The 22894-nt window shown below is 31.3% G+C and overlaps 1 protein-coding gene across 1 annotated transcript; it reads left to right on the top strand.

Moving 5' to 3' along the window:
• Positions 1-2852: 2852 nt before the first annotated feature.
• On the top strand, positions 2853-22501 carry LOC127719276 (prostamide/prostaglandin F synthase-like). Its single transcript, XM_052225290.1, is given in 7 exon segments — positions 2853-2906; positions 12269-12473; positions 18014-18065; positions 19258-19321; positions 19752-19827; positions 20772-20938; positions 21775-22501. Coding segments are annotated over 6 exon segments (615 nt in total). The 3' UTR covers positions 20936-20938; positions 21775-22501.
• Positions 22502-22894: the final 393 nt, after the last annotated feature.

Raw genomic sequence — 22894 nt, 5'->3', positions numbered from 1 at the left:
CGTGGGTTTTTTTTCAAAGAAAAGACAAAATATGTATAAAAAATGCAAGCAAATTTTATTTCACTTGTAAAATCAGTGTCATTATCATCTGACATAAGTCAATAATCAAGATCTTATTAATAAGTTACAATTATCAGAAATTTGGTTGAAACAATAAACAAAATTGCATAACTCTTACCTGTGCATTTTCTGCAATAAAATTTATTTGTTTGTTCTACATTTACATCCCATTATATTGCTATTTAATAGTAATTGGAAATATCTCAGCATTAGGTATTTGTACATTTAAATTTGAATACAGGAAATATATTAGAATGAACACCAATTTAGATAAAAATTAGTTTGTTTTTTTTTCATTTTTGTTGTTGAGAAAGTGCATTTCCAAGGCCTCTTTCTGGAAATTATTAAGCCAGTTATTATTAATGGCTTATAAAAAAATATATTATTTGTTTGACGATTTCCATTCCAATCATGTCAATACCATTAAATTTCAAATCTAAAAGAGTCTAAAATTGAAATATGAATAGAAATATCATTATTTGCATCAATATTGCGGATTCCCTACCTGTGGGCAATGATATAGAAATTTAACAGTAGGATTGGAAATGAAAAGAGAAAAAATATTGAAAAAAGTATGGTCAGAAAGAATATCAGACTAGCTATGAATATGGCTGGATCACAACATCGACGATGCTTTGATTATATAGATTAGACCGTTGGTTTTCCTGTTTGAATGGTTTTACACTAGTCATTTTTGGGGCCCTTTATAGCTTGCTGTTGGGTGTGAGCCAAGGCTCCGTGTTGAATGCCGTACTTTGACCTATAATGGTTTACTTTTACAAATTGTGACTTGGATGGAGAGTTTTCATTGGCACTTATACCACATCTTCTTATATCTATGAACCTATGGTTATTCAGCATCACAGTAGTAGTAATGTGGAATCATTTATTAATTAGAACAATGATTTATTACAAAATGTTAATGAATACAAGTTTCTAGGTTCACTACTTAGAAGTAATGGTAACCTGAATCACAGGTAAGAGGATCTTTCTATAAAGGCCAGAAAAGTTTGTTTTCTATAAAGCTAAAACTCCTTCCTTGTGCAGTCTTTCTACACAGGTCTCAAATAATCTTTTTTGAAAAATTACTACGCCCAGTCTTGACTTACAACTCAGATATTTCATTTCTGGATAGTTATTTGACCTTTCATATGGCGAAAAAATCGAGACGAAAAAGTGGGAAAAGTCTACATCCTTTCTATTTATAGAAAAAATCCCTCAGATATATAAATAAAATTGAGAATGGAAATGGGGAATGTGTAAAAGAGACAACAACCCGACCATAGAGCAGACAAACATTTAAACTTTTGAAAATTTATAGTGGGAATAAAAAAAAATCTGCTTCAAATGTTGGGGCACGATCTGAACTTGGAAGATTTCAAGTAGCACATTTCATTTCCATTCAGTCTGGTTTACCTAGCAAGACATTACAACAAAAAGGCCAACTCCCTTCCAAAAGAGGCTTTTGTGTTGTCATAATCAGTTGACTACAACGGTACATATTCTTGGTATACATATGCATGTCAAGAATATTGTACCTGGTAACGATATTATTCGGGGGCGGATCCAGGATTTTAGGTTAGGAGGGGCGCAAACTAAAATTTTCGCCGAGCGGAGCGAATAATTTTTTTAGGTAAAATTATCGAAATATTCTTTATTAAGCTGAGGATAACCCACAGGGGTTTGTAACAATTTGCCGGGTAAACTATCCATACGAACCCCGAAAAAAATTCCGAAAAAAAAATTTTTCGGGGTTCGTATGGATAGTTAACCCGGCAAATTGTTACAAACCCCTGTGGATAACCCATGCTTTGCAAATTTTAGGGGGGCGCACGCCCGCCACGCCCCCGCCTGAATCCACCCCTGTTAATCTTATATAAAATAGAATATAGTAAAAATTTGAAAGAAGCTAAACCACTCAAAATTCTCATCAAAAGAGAAATATCAGACACATATGAAATCTTAACTGAAAATAAATCAAATATTTATGATGAAAAAAGTCATGTTTTTTTATACAAAAATATTTAACTTGGTCATGAAAGAGATGTGATATAGTTGCCAATGAGACAACAGTTACTATCCACCAAAGTTCAAATGACGAATATATAAGCAAAAGTAAAAATATTAACATTTTGATATGTTACAATGTGTCCTACTAGTGCTTTCATTTTATAATCACTTTTAATATTTTGCAGTTTATTTTAAGAAACATACGAGAATGATTAACATATGTGCTTATTAGTTTTTTAGATTGGCTAATTTATGTTTTAATTATGCTATCATTGTTTTGCTAGGCATGTGTATGTATTGATAAACTTATGTCTGTGTTCTTGCATGTTTGTCTGATGTTGGGCCTATATGTTATGCTTGCATGTACTTTTAGTATGTCGACCGGTTTTAAAAGCTCTAAAGAGCTTATATATTATTGTATTGTATGCTTTTTACTGACTAACTTTAAATAAATTTGATTTGGTATTGTTATTTCTTTATATTTATTTCGACAATTTTGCCAAAGAGTGGGAATACAATATCAATCATGCAGTGCATGTGTACTATAGATTTGTCTTTACGTAAGTGGACTATTATATTGGAACTCTTTTGTAACGACACCGTAAAAATGTAAACAAACTCCGCCCACACGTGATGTCTACACGTGATATTGTATGGAAGCAGTGAAGCAGGTGACAGTCATCATACTCTGGTGTGGTGGGAAGATAGCTTGTTCGTCAGCTCGCTTGGTTTTCTCGACACTTCAGAATATATCCAAACGAGCTCTTCAAGTTCCATTGAGTATGGAACTGTCAAAAATAGCTAAAAACCTGGTTAAATGTGTCACTACAGGAGAGGTTTGTTTACATTCAGGATATGATGATATAACCATCAGTGCAAGCTTATATAATATTGCAAATTGAAATGTTATTATTTGCTTATTATTGCGTTATGTTTATTTATGTGTCTTTATATAGTAGTTTGCACGCGGGAAACATTTTCTTACTGATTTTTTTATTGTTTGTTTATTTTATCCAGATAAACAATGTCAATGATAAATAATAAAATACAAGTTGCTTTCTTTAAAATAAGAAATGCAATCGTAAACCCAAATGCTTGTTTGGCATTAGATATAAGATAATTGTTTAAAAAAAAAGATTAACTGTTTTATATCATTTTTGTTATATAAGAATTAGAAACTGACAGTGACTATTTACTTAAAGTAAATACTGTTCAATGTGGGGTGAAATATTCTTGCTAAAGGAATATTTTTTTCTCTCCTCTCTCCCGAAAGACATCATGTTAAGTCACCCACTTGATGTTCCATTCTAAGATGCTGGTTTTTGTTTTTAAATTAGAGTTAGTTTTTAGGCTAAAGTTCAAATGCAAATGTGAAGAAATTTAATCAATTAATGATTACATGTATATGTGTTTAAGAAATGCAATACGTGAACCTGTAAAATAGCCGTTTTTATTGGAATTTGAGATATGTTCATGGTTATTTGAACAATGGCTTGATATTGATCATTATTAAGATCCTTACACCTGCTCTGCAAGGTTTTTTATGCTTAGGGTAGCAAGCATTGGCAATTTTAAGTTCTGTGCTTTGTGTATGCTCTTAAAAGTTTTAGATGACAAACCTCTTTTGTTAAAAACAAACACTTTTAAAACCTTTAACTCGCTTTGAAGATATTTTCCGGATGTCCCTTTTTATTTTGATGTTTTCTTATATTTTGAATTGTGGGTCATGAAAAAAGGCCTGCAAGTTTAATTGTAAATATATACAATTTGAATCGCACTGTATCCTCTTCACCTTGATGACCGAAACCAATTCATTAAAAAGATATAGCATAGACAAAACAGCTTACACCTTGTACTTATAAACAAACAAACAAAATTGAAAACAACAAAAAAACTAACATGGTCAAACCTGAAATTACCACTGATCAGTATACCCATCACCTAAATATGAGATTGTTTAAAGGTCACATTTATGAACTGTTGTAAGGTGGTCCTTTTTGTCGAGCCTTCGACTTTAGTCGAAAAAGCGAGACAAAGCGATTCTACATTCCGTCAGTGTTGTCGGCGGTGGCGTCCACAAATATTCACTCTGTGGTTAAAGTTTTTGAAATTTTAATAACTTTCTTAAACTATTCTGGATTTGTACCAAACTTGGACAGAAGCTTGTTTATGATCATAAGATAGTATCCAGAAGTAAATTTTGTAAGAATGAAATTCCATTTTTCCGTATTTAACTTATAAATGGACTTAGTTATTTCTGCTGGGAAACAATACATTCACTCTGTGGTTAAAGTTTTTAAAATTCTAATAAATTTCTTAAACTATCCTGGATTTGTACCAAACTTTGACAGAAGCTTGTTTATGATCATAAGATAGTATCCAGAAGTAAATTTTGTAAAAATGAAATTCCATTTTTTCCGTATTTTACTTATAAATGGACTTAGTTTTCTGCTGGGATACAATACATTCACTCCGAGGTTAAAGTTTTTTTTTTAATTTTAATAACTTTCTTATACTATCCTGGATTTGTACCAAACTTGGACAGAAGCTTGTTTATGATTAAAAGCTAGTATCTAGAAGGAAATTTTTTGTCAAAAATTTGTACCTGTTTTTCCAGTTAACATTACAAACAGTCTGAAGTTAAATTTTTTAGATTTATAAACTATCCTGGATTTTTACCAAACTTGGACAGAAGTTTCTTAAAATAAAAAAAAATAGTATTGAGAGGAATATTTTTATTGATGTTTTTCCTCATTTTTGTTGAGCCTGCGATTTACAGCAAAAGTAGGCGAGACACTGGGTTCCGCAGAACCCTTACGATTTTTATACGACCGCAAAAAAATTTTTGTGGTCGTATATTGGTATGACGTTGGCGTCGTCCGAAGACACATTGGTTTTCCCACTCTAACTTTAGTTTAAGTGAATGGATCTCTATGAAATTTTACCACAAGGTTCAATACCACAAAAGGAAGGTTGGGATTGATTTTGGGGGTTATGGTACCAACAGTAAAGGAATTAGGGGCCAAAAAGGGGCAAAAAATAAGCATTTTTGTAACTTCCAGACATAACTTGTGTGTTAGTGTATGGATCTCTCTGACATTGTACCACAAGGTTCCATATCACAAAAGGAATGCTGGGATTGATTTTTGGGGTAATTGCCTCAAAATTTTAGGAATTAGGGGCCAAAAAAGGGGCAAAAAACAAGCATTTTTCTAGTTTCATGACAATAACTTGTATGTAAGTGTATGGATCTTTCTGAAATTGTACTACAAGATTCCATATCACAAAGGGAAAGCTGGAATTGAGTTTGGGGGTAATTGCCGAAACGTTTAGGAATTGGGGGCCAAAAAGGGGCAAAAAAATAAGCATTTTTCTAGTTTCCAGACAATAACTTGTGTTTAAGTGTATGGATCTCTCTGAAATTGTACTGCAAGGTACCATACCACAAAGGGAAGGCTGGGATTGAGTTTGGGGGTGATGAATCATAAGGGGGTTCAAAAAATTGGGGGGGGTTTCCTTTTTTTTCTTTTTTCCTTTTTTTTTTCTTTTAAAATTTTCCATTTTAAGTTGGTTATTTCTGATTTTTATTTAAAAGCAAATAATAATGATATGGTAGGAGATACACACCAAACAGGATGTGTAAATTATTATATAATAAGTATTGTGCAATAGCAAGACATTTTCAATTGCACAGTATTGCACAATAGCAAGAAATCTTCTATTGCACAGTATTGTGCAATAGCAAGAAATCTTCAATTGCACAGTATTGCGCAATAGCAAGAAATATCCAATAGCACAATATTGTGCAATAGCAAGAAATTGTCAATTGTACAGTATTACGCAATAGCAAGAAATATTTAATTGCACAGTATTGTGCAAAAGAAGATACTTCGTATAAATTGCTTATTTCTTGACCAATTTCAATGGGGTTTTTATTCTTGAATTCTTGGGGTTCTTTAATATGCTGAATCTAACCGTGTATTTAGTTTTTGGATTTTAGGCCCCGTTTTTAAATTGGTCCACATTGAGGTCCAAATGGTCCAAAATTAAACTTTGTTTGATTTCATCAAAAATTGAATTATTGGGGTTCTTTGATATGCCGAATCTAACCATGTATTTAGATTCTTAATTTTTGGTTCTGTTTTCAAATTGGTCTACATTAAGGTCCAAAGGGTCCAAAATTTAACTTAGTTTGATTTTAACAAAAATTGAATTCTTAGGGTTCTTTGATATGCTGAATCTAAACATGTATTTAGATTTTTGATTATGGGCCCAGTTTTCAAGTTGGTCCAAATCGGGGTCCAAAATTAAACTTTGTTTGATTTCAACAAAAATTGAATATATGGGGTTCTTTGATATGCTGAATCTAACCATGTATTTAGATTTTTGATTTTTGGGCCCCGTTATCAACTTTGTCCACATTGAGGTCAAAAGGGTCCAAAATTAAACTTTGTTTGATTTCATCAAAAATTGAATTCTTGGGGTTCTTTGATATGCTGAATCTAACCATGTATTTAGATTTTGGATATTTGACCATAATAGGTGAATGTCCAATTTAAAATTTTTAAGTTCTTAGACGTAAGACCACATTCATTCTGTGTCAGAAACCTATGCTGTGTCAAATATTTAATCACAATCCAAATGCAAAGCTGTATCAACATGATCAAGCTTGAATGTTGTGTCCATACTTGCCCCAACTGTTCAGGGTTCGACCTCTGCGGTTGTATCAAGCTGCGCCCTGCGGAGCATTTTATTTTTATCTGAACACGATTTTTTCATTAAATATTAAAGGGTGTCTTTTACATGGTAAAATTACACTACTGTCTTATGGTATGTATGTAAATTCTTTTAAACCAGGTGTATTCATAAGCACATGTCACAAGTTGGAAGCATGTTGTTTAGTGGTTGTCTTTTTTTGGTGCAGTTCATATTTGCTTTTTGTTTCTGGTTTGAAGTTACTTTGGATCTGTTTGGTTTTTTTTCCTGTTTAAATTGTTTTATAACAGTGTTTTGGGGTCCTCGGTAGGATGCTGTCCAATGTGAGCCAAGCTTTTGTGTTGAAGGCTGAATTATAACCTATAATTGCTAATTTTGACTACATTGTGTTTTGATGGAGAGTTGTCTTCCTACCACATTTAAAAAGATATTCCCTGACAAATCCATATGAATAATCGAGATATTGAAATTGAACTGAAGTTGCCTAGTAGGTTTCTTACATTGACCCGGCTATCCTTTTTATACGACCGCAAAAAATTTTGTGGTCGTATATTGGTATGACGTTGGCGTCGTCGTCGTCGTCCGGCGTCGTCGTCCGAAGACACATTGGTTTTCGCACTCTAACTTTAGTTAAAGTGAATGGATCTTTTAGAAATTTGACCATAAGGTTAAATACCACAAAAGGAAGGTTGGGATTGATTTTGGGGGTTATGGTACCAACAGTTAAGGAATAAGGGGCCAAAAAGGGGCCAAAAATAAGCATTTTCTAGTTTCCAGACAATAACTCTGGAACGGTGTATGGATCTCTCTGAAATTATACTACAAGTTTCCATACCACAAAGGGATGGTTAGGATTTGCTTTGGGGGGTTATGGCTCAAACCGTTTAGGAATTAGGGGCAAAAAAGGGGGAAAAACAAGGTTGTCCTGGTTAATGGACAAATACTTTAGTACAAAACATAATTTAAAGCAGTGTAAGGGAGATAAATCAAATACATCATTGAAATTATCTCCCTTACACTGCTTTTAAATTATGTATAAAGTACTGGTTAATGAACAATAAAGATAATTTAAAACAGTGTAAGGGAGGTAATCCAAATACAACGTTTTGGTTACTTCCCTTACACTGCTTTTAAATTATGTTTAAAGAAATGCATATTTATAAAGGAAGACCAGTAAAAATATCTGCAAATGTTGCATCTTTTTTTTTTACAAAAAAATCCATATGAAAGATTTGACACTATATTTTTAATTCTATTATAAAATAGATTAAGTTAGCACTATGGTAAATTTAAATGGGTAATTATGGTTGCCAACTCCATTGGAAATTTGAATTGAGATTATGACCATATCTTGAGGGAAAGAATTTTTTGGGGGGAAAAAGAGGGGGGGGGGGATAAAAAGAAATTGTGGGGGGTCAATTTTTCTCATTTCAGATTTCAGAAATTAAAAAGAATTACTCTTCAAATATTATTTTTTTTTCAAATTTCAAATATTGAAAAATTTCAAGAAGTAATCTTTAATTGCACAGTATGGCGCATTAGATTTGTAAAATCTTTGATCACATTTATTTATTTGTTATGCCGAATCTAACAGTGTATTTAGATTTTTAATTTTGGGTCCAGTTTTCAAATTGGTCTACATTAAGGTCCAAAGGGTCCAAAATTTAACTTTGTTTGATTTTAGCAAAAATTGAATATATGAGGTTCTTTGATATGCTGAATCTAAACATGTATTTAGATTTTTGATTTTTGGCCCAGTTTTCAAGTTGGTCCAAATTGGGGTCCAAAATTAAACTTTGTTTGATTTCAACAAAAATTGAATATATGGGGTTCTTTGATATGCTGAATCTAACCATGTATTTAGATTTTTTATTTGTGGACCCCGTTATCAAATTGGTTCATATTGAGGTCAAAAGGGTCCAAAATTAAACTTTGTTTGATTTCATCTAAAATTGAATTATTGGGGTTCTTTGATATTCCAAATTTAACCGTGTATTTAGATTTTTAATTTTGGGTCCTGTTTTTTAAATTGCTCTACATTAAGGTCCAAAGGGTCCAAAATTAAACTTAGTTTGATTTTAACAAAAATTGAATTCTTGAGGTTCTTTGATATGCTGAATCTAAACATGTGTTTAGATTTTTGATTATGGGCCCAGTTTTCAAGTTGGTCCAAGATAGGGTCCAGTATTTAAACTTTCTTTTATTTCAACAAAAATTGAATATATGGGGTTCTTCGATATGCTGAATCTAAACATGTATTTAGATTTTTTGATTATGGGCCCAGTTTTCAAGTTGGTCCAAATTGGGGTCCAAAATTAAACTTTGTTTGATTTCAACAAAAATTGAATATATGAGGTTCTTTGATATGCTGAATCTAAACATGTATTTAGATTTTTTATTTGTGGGCCCCGCTATCAAATTGGTTCATATTGAGGTCAAAAGGGTCCAAAATTAAACTTTGTTTAATTTCATCAAAAATTGAATTATTGGGGTTCTTTGATATGCCAAATCTAACCGTGTTTTTAGATTTTTAATTTGGGTCCCGTTTTTTAAATTGGTCTTCATTGAGGTCCAAAGGGTCCAAAATTAAACTTAGTTTGATTTTAACAAAAATTGAATTCTTGGGGTTCTTTGATATGCTGAATCTAAACATGTGTTTAGATTTTTGATTATGGGCCCAGTTTTCAAGTTGGTCCAAGTTGGGGTCCAAAATAAAACTTTTTTTGATTTCAACCAAAATTGAATATATGGGGTTCTTTGATATGCTGAATCTAACCATGAATTTAGATTCTTTATTTGTGGGCCCCGCTATCAAATTGGTTCATATTGAGGTCAAAAGGGTCCAAAATTAAACTTTGTTTGATTTCATCAAAAATAGAATTATTGGGGTTCTTTGATATTCCAAATCTAACCGTGTATTTAGATTTTTAATTTTAAGTCCCGTTTTTTAAATTGCTCTACATTAAGGTCCAAAGGGTCCAAAATTAAACTTAGTTAGATTTTAGCAAAAATTGAATTCTTGGGGTTCTTTGATATGCTGAATCTAAACATGTGTTTAGATTTTTGATTATGGGCCCAGTTTTCAAGTTTGTCCAAGTTGGGGTCCAAAATTAAACTTTGTTTGATTTTAACAAAAATTGAATATATGGGGTTCTTTGATATGCTGAATCTAACCATGTATTTTGATTTTGGACATTGGACCATAATAGGTAAATTAAAAAAATTCAAGTTCTTACACCACATTCTTTAGGTGTCAGAAACCTATGCTGTGTCAAATATTTAATAACAATCCAAATTCAGAGCTGTATCAGGCTTGAATGTTGTGTCCATACTTGCCCCAACTGTTCAGGGTTCGACCTCTGCGGTCGTATCAAGCTGCGCCCCAGCGAAGCATTTTATTCTCTCTTGCTGGATAGTTTCAATTTATACTGGTCATTTGGGGGCACTGTGTAGCCTACTGATCAGTCATGAGATGGCTCAAAATCTTCTTACACTATTTTACATTTTCGTACTTAATATTTAAAAACAGAAAATTCATCATCTGATCGTCTTTATGAAATAATAATTATTTATTTTTATTTTGACGAACATTTTGAAGAGCATTAATTACTACAGGCCGAACATATAGTTAGATAATCTGTTCCCTGACCAAGATAACTATAAATAGAAATTAATTTTTCTTATCGCTGCCTGCATCTGTCATCACTCAGTGTCTATTCATTAATAGACATTTGATAAGGAAATAACGTTGCAATATTTAAACAAAGAAAATTGCAATTTAAAGAAAATAAAAACTATTCAAGGACGTATCTCAATTTAGATTATATACGTCCTCATGGTCTATCCTAGACGTAAAATTTCAATAAAGTGCAAGAAAGACTTCATTTTAATTTCAGTATTGTCCTTTAGTTAGTCCCACAAGGACGTTGAGGTATGAAAATTATGAAATAGTCTGCTTCGTACATTATGTACATTTTCCCTAGACTCAGAATCTTAAGTGAAATGCTAGTAATACTTCTTTTATAGATTTTAGTTTTAACAAATCTCGTTTCGAAAAATAAATCGCATTGTTTACGTGAAATCTTATCTCATATCTAAACACAGCTGGTTTCAACGTTTGACTCTAATTAGAATAACTACGCGTATATGTAAGGTAAATATTAGCAGCTTGTAATTGCGTGCAAGGAAGTATTCAAATGCTTATTAAAGTAGCTTGCGTCATAATAAATTTCGCATCATATGTAACATATCTCTATAGCAACTTTAAGATGCTAATGATTCAACAGATCAAATAATAAGCTATTGCGCATGTATATGAAAAGTGGCCATAGAAAGAAACAGATGTATTCCGAATAACATCCGGTGTTCCGAAAGACTACGGACATCGTCCAATATATACTGCGTAAACCCTCAGGGGTTTACACAATGAAAAGGGGGTCGAGTGTTGTTGATGTTTAAGAAAAGCCAGAAACCTCATAGTGATGTATCACCATTTTTATATGATCAGAGATAGTAGCTTTACACTGACCAAAAACATTCAAGAAGCTGTTTCTGCCCATGAGACAACAAAGTGGAAAACATACAGCAGTTTTATTTAAGATCTAAATTCAATTAACTACAATGTATATAACTCAAATTCTAGTGAGCTTTTGAAATAGACTGGATATAAACAAAATATAAACACACATACAAAATTCATGTAAGCAACTCAATTCTAAACATACAGTGCATGGTAAGATAATATATTGTGGATTCATTTATTTTTGTGGGTATCAATTTTCGTGGATTGAGGAAATCTTGCATTTTCGTGGATATTTAATTTCGTTGTTTTGCCAAAGTCTGCATACAAGCCTATAGAAAATTTGTAATTCGTTGAAAATTTAAATTCATGGTTCACCTGTACCCACGAAATCCACGAAAATTGGTATCTCACGAATAATAATGAATCCACAGTAGATAACATATATATAGTATAATAGAAAAAAAAGGATATGGGGTATCCATCCATGACAAAAAAATCAGAACATGCACAGCAAAACTATTTGGAACTATTAATTATATTTGATTATAATTTGAAAATAGATATACACTGTATTACATCATATCTAATTTTAGAGAACTATATATTAATCATATCGAATGTTTTTTTCATCATGCTTATATACGATATTGATTGATAATTGGTACATAGTTTTATCATGACAAGTTACAGATCAAGTTCAAATTTTTGTTTCGGTCTAATAATTTTGTGCAGAGTTATGGTCCTTGGACTTGAAAAATTTACTCATATAATCAGTTTCCCACACTGTTTTTAGTCATGCTTGAAGATATTGACATGATATTTACTTTTTGTTTACACCATGGCAAGTTATATAACAAGTTAGCATTTTGTTCCAGTATAATGAATTTTTACCCAGTAGGGGACTATGTATTGCCATGCAATACTCTCAGAATGCTTGTTCAGTAAATTATTTAATTTCAGAATGTTGCTATTGAGACATTTTACCAAAAGCAGCCATGTGTTATCACATTCATGAGGAGGTTTGGATGACCCTTTTGTCGCCTTGGGGCGAAACAATTGAGTGCCATTAAGCCTCAGCTTGATGCCAACAATGTAAGATTGGTTGGTGTTGGCTTAGAGGAATTAGGCCTTGAAGATTTCCAAAGAGGAGAATATTTCAATGGGGGTAAGTTATTGATAGTCCTGTTCTGGTACATGTATGTTTTGTGGCTGGAGGTTTGTGGAGCTGTTTAACATGTTTAAAGACTTATCCACTTTTATATTTCTTAATAATGTTTACATGTACTAATATTTAAATGTTAATTTATAAACTATTCTCTATTGTTAAGGAAACATTCTCCTCCCCTTAAAGTTTGATTTATTTTTACTGTTATCCTGTCCTAAGGGAGCTAACCATTTGATTTTTATGGGGGCAAGGTTGGGCGGTATTTACCGCCCCCGGTATTTACCAGTGGTATTTACCGCCCCGGACAATTCTCCCCAAGTGGTCAATACTGGCAAATACTGGTCAATTGAAATTTTCAAGCTTCTTTTGACTGACTTATCTATCAATACTAGTAAAAAATTGGTTGATGAGGGAAACCTTTATTCCTTTGGCATGATTCAGTTTATAAAAATGAATGATATTGGTATGTTATTAACTATTAAAACATTATAAATGACTACTTTAGTTCTTAGGGGTAATGATATTGCATACTGTTGGTATACATATAAAATTGCTATATCAGTTATTTTAACATGTATAAATCAAGATATTTTTTTCTTGAAAAAGGTTTTAATTTTACAGGTAAATAGAATAACAAGTGACTAGCAATATAGATAATCAGAGCATTACCTATTATATGGCTAACAGGTGTTAAAAGTTTAATTACTATAACCATGATAACAACTGTCCCCTAATAAAAGTTGACATAACAGAAAAAAGGTCATAAAAGTGATTTCTGAAGATTGTTTTAAAAGGTAAATGGACAGAAAGTTTGCGATCGTATATTGGTATGACGTTGGCGTCGTCGTCGTCCGGCGTCGTCGTCCGAAGACACATTGGTTTTCGCACTCTAACTTAAGTTTAAGTTAATGGATCTCTATGAAATTTTACCATAAGGTTCAATACCGCAAAAGGAAGGTTGGGATTTATTTTGGGGGTTATGGTACCAACAGTTAAGGAATTAGGGGCCAAAAATAAGCATTTTTGTAACTTCCAGACATAACTTGTGTGTTAGTGTATGGATCACTCTGACATTGTACCACAAGGTTCCATATCACAAAGGGAAAGCTGGGATTGATTTTTGGGGTAATTACATCAAAATTTTAGGAATTAGGGGCCAAAAAAGGGACAAAAACAAGCATTTTTATATGGACAAATACTTTAGTACAAAACATAATTTAAAGCAGTCTAAGGGAGATTAATCAAATTATATCACTTGAATTACCTCCCTTACACTGCTTTTAAATTATGTATAAAGTAATGGTTAATGAACAATTCAGATAATTTAAAACAGTGTAAGGGAGGTAATCCACATACAACGTTTTGATTACTTCCCTTACACTGCTTTTAAATTATGTTTAAAGAAATGCATATTTATAAAGGAAGACCAGTAAAAATATCTGCAAATGTTGCATCTTTTTTTTTTACAAAAAAATCCATATGAAAGATTTGACACCATATTTTAAATTCTATTATAAAATAGATTAAGTTAGCACAATGGTAAATTTAAATGGGTAATTATTTAAAAAAATCTTTTTTATGGGGGGTAAAAAGAAATTGTGGGGGGTAATTTTTTTCTCATTTCAGATTTCAGAAATTAAAAAGAATTATTCTTCAAATATTTTTTTTTTCTTCAAATTTCAAATATTGAAAAATTTCAAAAAGTAATCTTTAATTGCACAGTATGGCGCATTAGATTTGTAAAATCTTTGACCACATTTATTTATTTGTTATGCCAAATCTGACCGTGTATTTAGATTTTTAATTTTGGGCCCAGTTTTCAAATTGGTCTACATTAAGGTCCAAAATTAAACTTTGTTTGATTTCAACAAAAATTGAATATATGGGGTTCTTTGATATGCTGAATCTAACCATGTATTTAGATTTTTTATTTGTGGGCCCGCTATCAAATTGGTTCATATTGAGGTCAAAAGGGTCCAAAATTAAACTTTGTTTTATTTCATCAAAAATTGAATTATTGGGGTTCTTTGATATGCCAAATCTAACCGTGTATTTAGATTTTTAATTTTGGGTCCAATTTTCAAATTGGTCTACATTAAGGTCCAAAGGGTCCAAAATTAAACATAGTTTGATTTTAACAAAAATTGAATATATGGGGTTCTTTGATATGCTGAATCTAAACATGTATTTAGATTTTTGATTTTGGGCCCAGTTTTCAAGTTGGTCCAAATTGGGGTCCAAAATTAAACTTTGTTTGATTTCAACAAAAATTGAATATATGGGGTTCTTTGATATGCTGAATCTAACCATGTATTTAGATTTTTTATTTGTGGCCCCGCTATCAAATTGGTTCATATTGAGGTCAAAAGGGTCCAAAATTAAATTTTGTTTTATTTCATCAAAAATTGAATTATTGGGGTTCTTTGATATGCCAAATCTAACCGTGTATTTGGATTATTAATTTTGGGTCCAGTTTTCAAATTGGTCTACATTAAGGTCCAAAGGGTCCAAAATTAAACTTAGTTTGATTTTAACAAAAATTGAATATATGGGGTTCTTTGATATGCTGAATCTAACCATGTATTTAGATTTTTGGGCCCCGTTATCAAATTGGTCCACATTGAGGTCAAAAGGGTCCAAAATTGAACTTTGTTTGATTTCATCAAAAATTGAATTCTTTGGATTCTTTGATATGCTGAATCTAACCATGTATTTAGATTTTGGATATTGGACCATAATAGGTAAATTAAAAAAATTTAAGTTCTTAGACCACATTCATTCTGTGTCAGAAACCTATGCTGTGTCAAATATTTAATCACAATCCAAATTCAGAGCTGTATCAAGCTTGAATGTTGTGTCCATACTTTCCCCAACTGTTCAGGGTTTGACCTCTGCGGTCGTATCAAGCTGCGCCCAGCGGAGCATTTTATTTGAATATATAAGAGAAAGATCTTGAAAAATTTAATTTTTATTACATATATTCATTTTTAAGTTTAGGAAATTGTTCATAAGCCTTGACAATGAAAACTTATTAAATTTTAATCATGCAAAGGATATATTTCATGGCACAATGAAGCCATTTAAGTACCAAGCCACTTTGACATTTTGTTTTCATAACAATTATTTGATCATCATTGATATTTATTGAATACATTTTAATTACAAAGTTGCTTCAAATATAATAGTTCAAGAAAAAAACAAAAAAAATATTTTTAAAATTAGGTTTTCTTGTTCAAAGAAAAATAATCTCAAAATTGAATTGTGACTTTTTGTCCTGTGACTTTTTGTCCGCGACTTTTTGTCCTGTGACTTTCTGTCCTACATTCGTTTTAAACAATGAATTAATTCCTGACTATTCAACAGCATGATAAAAATCTTCTAAATTCAGGAAATGTTTTTTTTTGATAATTATATAACATACATATATATATATATAAAACAATTTTTAAATTTTTTTTAATTGCATCTTTCAAAATAACTGTTAAGAAAACCAGATGTTATATAGTCTCTTTTAAGTGACTGACTTCGTGGTGTTAATGACTATATCTGTTGTATGATTAAATTAATATTTGATAAATCTTCATTAAACCATGTTCATGAACTAATTAATTGTGACTTTTTGTCCTAGTACAATTTAGTAAATAAGTGACTTTCTGCCTTGTGACTATATCTATCTATTTACACAGTAATTGACCTGAGGTAGGGACTAGGTTTTATAGTAAAGTCCTATCAAAATTTCAATTGACCAGTATTTGCCAGTATTTCCCGGTATTTACCACTGGCATGGTCAATACTAGTATTGACTGCTTTTTTGCCAACCTTGTATGGGGGGGGGCTTGGATGAATTTTGGAAAAAGGCAGGACAGGAGTTTTTAGTAAAAAAAAAGGCAGAATGAGCAACTTTGTAAAAAAAAAGGCAGGATGACAATTTATGTAAAAAAAGTCAGGATAAACTAATAAATAAAAGGCAGGACCGAATAAGTGAAAAATAAAAATGTAGGACAGAGATTACAACTAAAAAAAAATGCAGGTCAAAATTTTTCATCCTAGCCCCCCCCCCCCCCCATAATCAAATGGTAGCTCCCTTAGCCAAGTGAATCTCACTATGGTTTGACTTAAACTCTGGTAACCCTGATGCAATAAATTTTAATGAAAAGATACTTTCCAATTTTAAATGGTGCTCCTATATTATCTGGACAATAATCAAAATTACAGAAGTTTTTTTTATCAACTGCTACAGGTGTAATACCACCAAATCATAGTACATCACATCCAGTTGCATACGAATAAAGGTCGAAAAAAAATATTCCCTTGTTTTTGACAGTTGTAGGAAATTAATCCTACATTTCATTGCAGTAAAACATTTCTGAGTCATAAACATATATCTTGGGTGTTTCAAAGCACCCTTATTTTTTTATTTGGTGTTTCTATAGAATATTTTGGAAACTTGAGGTTACATGGTTACTAAAGCTTGTACACAGGAAAAAAAGGGGTGAAAATTTGATTGGTTAACTTCCAGTGATGGTTATTTTCTTATATGCAATGAAATGTTATGTGAAATTTTGTCTATAGTACTGGACAGGATAAAACTTTACTCATGCCAAGTATTTCTTTCTTTGAAACAAAGATAAATTCTGCACAATTTTTTGAAAAGTACAAATTTAACAAAGACTAATAGGGAAAAATCAATGATGGTATTACACCTACAAGTTAATATCTTTGGAGGTAGAGTTGCATCCCTTAGACCCCCAAATTTTTAAACTTGTATATAAGTAAAAAAATTACTTTTTTTTTAATTTCTCTTGACCTGAAACTGGCCTAATAGAGTGTTTAATTGTCATTCTTTTTAAAATATCTGACTTTACTATTCATAAAAGAATAATTTCATGGACAAAATTCTTATTTGTATGTTATATTCAAAATACTGCCCATCTCACAAGCCTGTTGGGAGCAATTTTTGAAGGCCTTGGGCAGTTAATTACTTCACATCTCAGTCATCTGTGCACATTAGATTTCTTTGTTTCATTCATTCTTCAGGTAAAAGATTGAAATCTTTTTAGAAGAAACTAGGCAAACCAGGAAAAATATTTAAGGCATCTTTTGACCTCCCAAATTTTGAGAATTTCAGGAGTTGTAAAAAAATGACTCATGTATAAGTAACTTTTTGGAGAAGCATAAGGAGAGGTTATTCAATCTGTGAAAAGGGAATTTAAATGTTACAAATTTACTTATAGAAGTTAATATTTAAATTACATCTTCCAGTATGTAAACATGACATGTGTAAGTATTACCCCTTACTGACTGTGAAATATCTATATCATTGGAAAAAAAAAGACCAAGATGCATCAATTTAGCTTTTTTTTGTAATTTTGAAGTACTGAAAAGTATGGAAGACAGCTATACCCCCACTCTTAAAGTTGGGGCTGTATTGCATTCACTTTGTCTGTCATTGCATGGTCTAAATATGAGAGAAAAGTTGTAAAACTGGTGTTAACTTTTTATTGATGTCTCTGTTGAATGTTTGTTCTTTTTTTTTTCAGATTTGTATATAGATATGAAGAAGCAGTGCTATAAAAGTCTTGGTTTTAGAAGGTAAGTTCTTGTATTGTGGACACAGAGGATTCTTTTATTTTCATGGATTGGGGAAATATAATATTTATCTGGATATTTAATTTTGTGGTTTCAACAGATTCTGCATAGAAGCCTTTATTAACTTGTACCTTGATGAAAATTTTATTTGTGGTTCATTTGTAGCCAGAGACCTTGATGTTTGTGTGATCTTGGTAGTTCAATTACAGTATCACTGACACTCGCCTATCAACAACACTGAGGTTGTGAGTTCAAACTCTGCACATGATAGGTGTGTTCGACTCTGATCTTAATTGACTTAGATTGTCAGTTTTCCTGCTGAATGTCATGTTTCTCACCTGTCTGTCATGCTTCCGCAAAGTTGCACCACCAATAAAAACTGGTCACAATGATATGGCCAAGAGTGTTGATAGTGCCATTAAATACCAACAATCAATCAATCATCAGTAGCTACAAACATAACCACACAAATGATAATTAATCAACTGTTTACTGCATTAGCTAGAAGAGATAACTTTTCAAAGAGAGAAAAAAGATAACAAGATAAAAGTCACTTCTCAATGAAATATTGATATGACGGTTTAAAATTTACCGCACTGTGTCCATACAAACTGTCTAGATTTTTACTAAACCTACACAAGTCATGATCCATTGATTAAAATTCTGTTCATACATCGGTGGTAACATCCTGAAAATAAATCTAGTTTGTCATGTAATGTAATTTTGTACATGTATATTGATAGATGTTTGGGATACTATCTAAAAAAATTAGAATCACGAGTGACGTATTGCCATTATTTTGTCTGTATAAATTCAGACTCAATAAATATGGACTCCAAACTTACCTTACACTTTTATAATGTTGAAGGTTATTGATTTCAGATTCAATAAATACAGAATCAAAACATCTTACAATTACATAATGTTGAAGATTATTTATTTTAGACTCAATGAATGCAGAATCAGATTTAGCTTACAAATGTATAATGTTCAAGATTATTTATTTCAGACTCAATGAATGCAGAATCTAATATATCTCACAATGTATATTGTTGAAGATAATTTATTTCAGACTCAATAAATGCAGAATCAGATTTATCTTACAAAAGTATCTTGTTGAAGATTATTTATTTTTACAATAGGTTCATTAGGAAAAGAAAAGACAAGTATCGAGACATATAATTGTATTTTTCAGAATGAATATATTTAATGTATTTCCTGCCATTTTTTCCAAAGCATCACGAAGTGCAATGTCTAAGGTTAGTATAGAAGAAGAAGAATATTTTATTTCCAATTATGGGCCCCAAAGGGCATAAACATTACAACATCCATAATTTTCACAATACAATACAAACAATGAATGAAAAACGAAAAAACAAAATAAAGAACAATTTAAGTTCTTAAAGTAATATATAGATAAAGAACCTATAACTTTAAATATATAATGCATTATAGTACAGTTATAGGACACCCTTGTCAAGATCTTGAAATCTCAAAGAAAACTTTAAAAACTGACAGAAAGGGAGATAATTAAAAACGGCCAGAAAGGGAGATAATAAAATGAAATTCACAGTAATCAATTGTTGATCTTGTACAAAGCAGGGTATATTAACATTGGAATAACATGTTATTTATACCTGAATATGTATAAACAATCAAGAAAGATAGATTATATTTCAAATGTTACAGGCCAAGGAAGATAAAATAGATGGAGATTTTAAAGGTGATGGTTTTCAGAATGGTGGAACTCTGGTCATTGGAACAGGTCCGTATTTACTTTAACTTTATACTGTAAACTTGAGTATTTTCGCGATTTTAATGTGTAAACTTCACATTATATGTACAAAATATTTTCACAATTAAGAACAATTTCATAATGTTAGGACTACAGAAGATATTTACACTTTTTTCCCAGACAAATGTCTTTAAAAAAAAATCCCAAAATTCTCTGCTGCAATGAAACCTTTAGAAAATAACCTAAAAAAAATCTTTAAGTTGTCCAATTAGCAATCATATCAAATCTTCTTCTGTTTATATAAACAAAATCATTTGATAATTTAATACACTACATTTTATGCTTAGTAAGATATCAAATTTTACACATTTTACTTTTCAAACGCCTTAAAAATGTTGATTGAAATTTTCACAATTGTTTGAGCAAGCTGTAATGAAATCATTTAAATTCAAGCACAATGTACATGATGTGATTAAATGATAAGCAGTTCAGATTAATTTCAAATTTTGAATTTTTCCATATTTCACAGTTATTTATTTATTTTTTCAGAATTATGCCTCTAAATAATTGAGGCAATATCTAAATATTAGGTTTCCTCTCTATAAATTGTGAAAAATTAAAAGAAGTCATTAGATAATTTAATACAATGATTAAAATCCAGAAGTACAGACCTTGGGTGCTAGGGGCTGTCTTAAACTTGCAGTGAGGTGGGAGTTTTTTTGCTCCATGTTGAAGGCCTCACTGTTAACTTTGATATGAAGAACAGCTTTAAAAGCGCTGTTTCTTTGCTTATTTGCTGTGCATATTCTTATTTTGTGTCATGGATGGCAGAATTTCATATGTGTTGTTTGAGAGTTATGTTCCTTTTTTGGTTTCAGGAAAATATTGAAAAGTGCATTGAGATGAATATTCTTTTGTAGTATTATAAATGTAACTCAATGTTTATTAAAATTTCATACAATATTGTTTTACAGGAGGAAAAGTTTTGTTGAATTTTAAGCAACAGGAACCATCAGACCATGTCAGTCCAAATGAAGTATTAAAAGTGTTAGGTATCCAGGAAACAGTAGAATATCCAGAGGCCCAGGGAGCCTCTTGTCCATTACCTCAATCAAATGAAGAAACGAAGCAGTCATAGCATGTGAGTCATTATTTTCAGATTATTTTACGGTTCAGTTTTAGAGTAGGTAGTACAGAAATGTATCTTAAAAATATTTTAGATTGTTCCCAGCTCCATTGTGAAAATTAGGATTAGTGTCAGTATTTTATTTGTCACAGGAAGAGGCCATTGAGTGTTACCCTTGTCCGTACCTATATACATACTTCCAGAAATTGGTTTCTGTTATCTTACTTTAGTTTGCCTCAACCAAATGGTATGAAACTTATACACAATGCTTAATACCACAGAACACATATCAAGTTTGAATTGGGTGGCATCACTTTTACTGTTCTCAAGTTATGTCCCTTTATTACATTATATGCAAGTGTGCCCATCATCTGTGTCCATGGACACATTCTCCATAACTACAAATACTGTAAATTCAGAAATTATTGCGATGTTTTATTACCAGCAATGTAAAAAGTGCGACAGCATCAGGTTCCCAATGATAAAAACCCACATTCATTATTTCAGCAGTGATCTTCCTTCACAAAATTTTTGTGATCGTATTAATGAGGGCGTTGATGGGGGTTTACAGAATAGAGAATAATAGACACAAAATATAAAGAATAGAGAATAATGAGGTGCTATAATATAAAGAATAGAGAAAAATTGCCTAAAAAATGAAGAATACAGAAATGAAAGACCCTTCATCCAGTCCCTCATTAATAAGATATCACAATCTACCAGTAATTCACAATAAAAAAATGAACATTCATTTCTGAATTTACTATACAGAGATATAACACATTTGAATGTTAATTTTAAAAATATCAAGAACAAAGTTTTTGATGAGTTAAATTTTTATTTTTTTACAGATTGTCTTGTTGTTGTGTAGAAGCCAAAAGATATGACACTTTTTCATTGTTTCTTCATTAGTCACAGATCCGACAGAGTGTAGTGTCATGACGTAGGATTCCTGAAACCATGAACAATGGGAGGAGTCTAACTGAGTTATCTACCTTGATTAAGGTTGTTTACTACCAGGTGTCCCCTCTGTGACATATGTTTGAATGGTGTAATTGTAGGTTTATAAAAGGATTTTAAATAGAGCATTATAATATTTAAACAATTTCAATATTATGTATACATGTTATATTATTTGTAAGTGCTAAATGTTTGCTACGTATGTTAATGTAAGGCACTTTGTCAGTCATCTTGATCTTTAAGACAAAAAATATTTAAACTGAAAATGGTGAAAGTTTTTCATCGTTTTGGCATAACGTTAAAAACATGTTCATGTGTTATTTCTTCTTATTGAAAATTTTTAATTTTTAGAGAAAAAAATACCTTCTTCAAATGTACTATTTTTTTCTTAATGTGATGCTTCAGTTTGTTCGAAAAAATATTGAAAGTCTGGATACATTCTTACTTGGAAAGGAAGTGTTTTTTGAAGAACTAAAAATTATTTAACAAGAAGTTTCTGTTTGTTTTATAATGGGGGAAAGTAAATGAAGTGTAGATGAATGTACGACATACCTCATTTTCTTATTTATTTGTTATTTTTATAATTATTATTAAATATATATATACTAGTACCATGTATATCAATGCTTTAAGTTTGATTTCTTTTTACAAGCTGCTTTGAAGGCCTCACTGTGACTTTGTGATGAAGAACAGCAATAGCAGTGTTGTTCCTTTGCATTTGGTTTTGTCATATAAAATTAAGAAGATGTGGTATGATTGCCAATGACACAACTCTCCACCAGAGACCAAAATGATATAGTTAACAACTTTTTTCAAAATTTAGCAAAACCCACACCACCTAGTAAGCTGAAAAAACCTCTGAAATGAAAATGTAAAACAATTCAAAGAAGAAAACTAATGGCCTGTTTTATGTACAAAACTATAAACGAAAAACAAAAACAAAAACATGCATGCATGTCATTTTTTGTCATTAATTGATACACCATATCTTTGTTTTTCCATTAATTTTGT

Source organism: Mytilus californianus, unplaced genomic scaffold (assembly GCF_021869535.1).
Source record: "Mytilus californianus isolate M0D057914Y unplaced genomic scaffold, xbMytCali1.0.p SCAF_11, whole genome shotgun sequence".
NCBI lineage: Eukaryota > Metazoa > Mollusca > Bivalvia > Mytilida > Mytilidae > Mytilus > Mytilus californianus.
The sequence above is the reverse complement of the archived record's forward strand: the minus strand, read 5'-3'. Positions and strand labels throughout refer to the sequence as shown.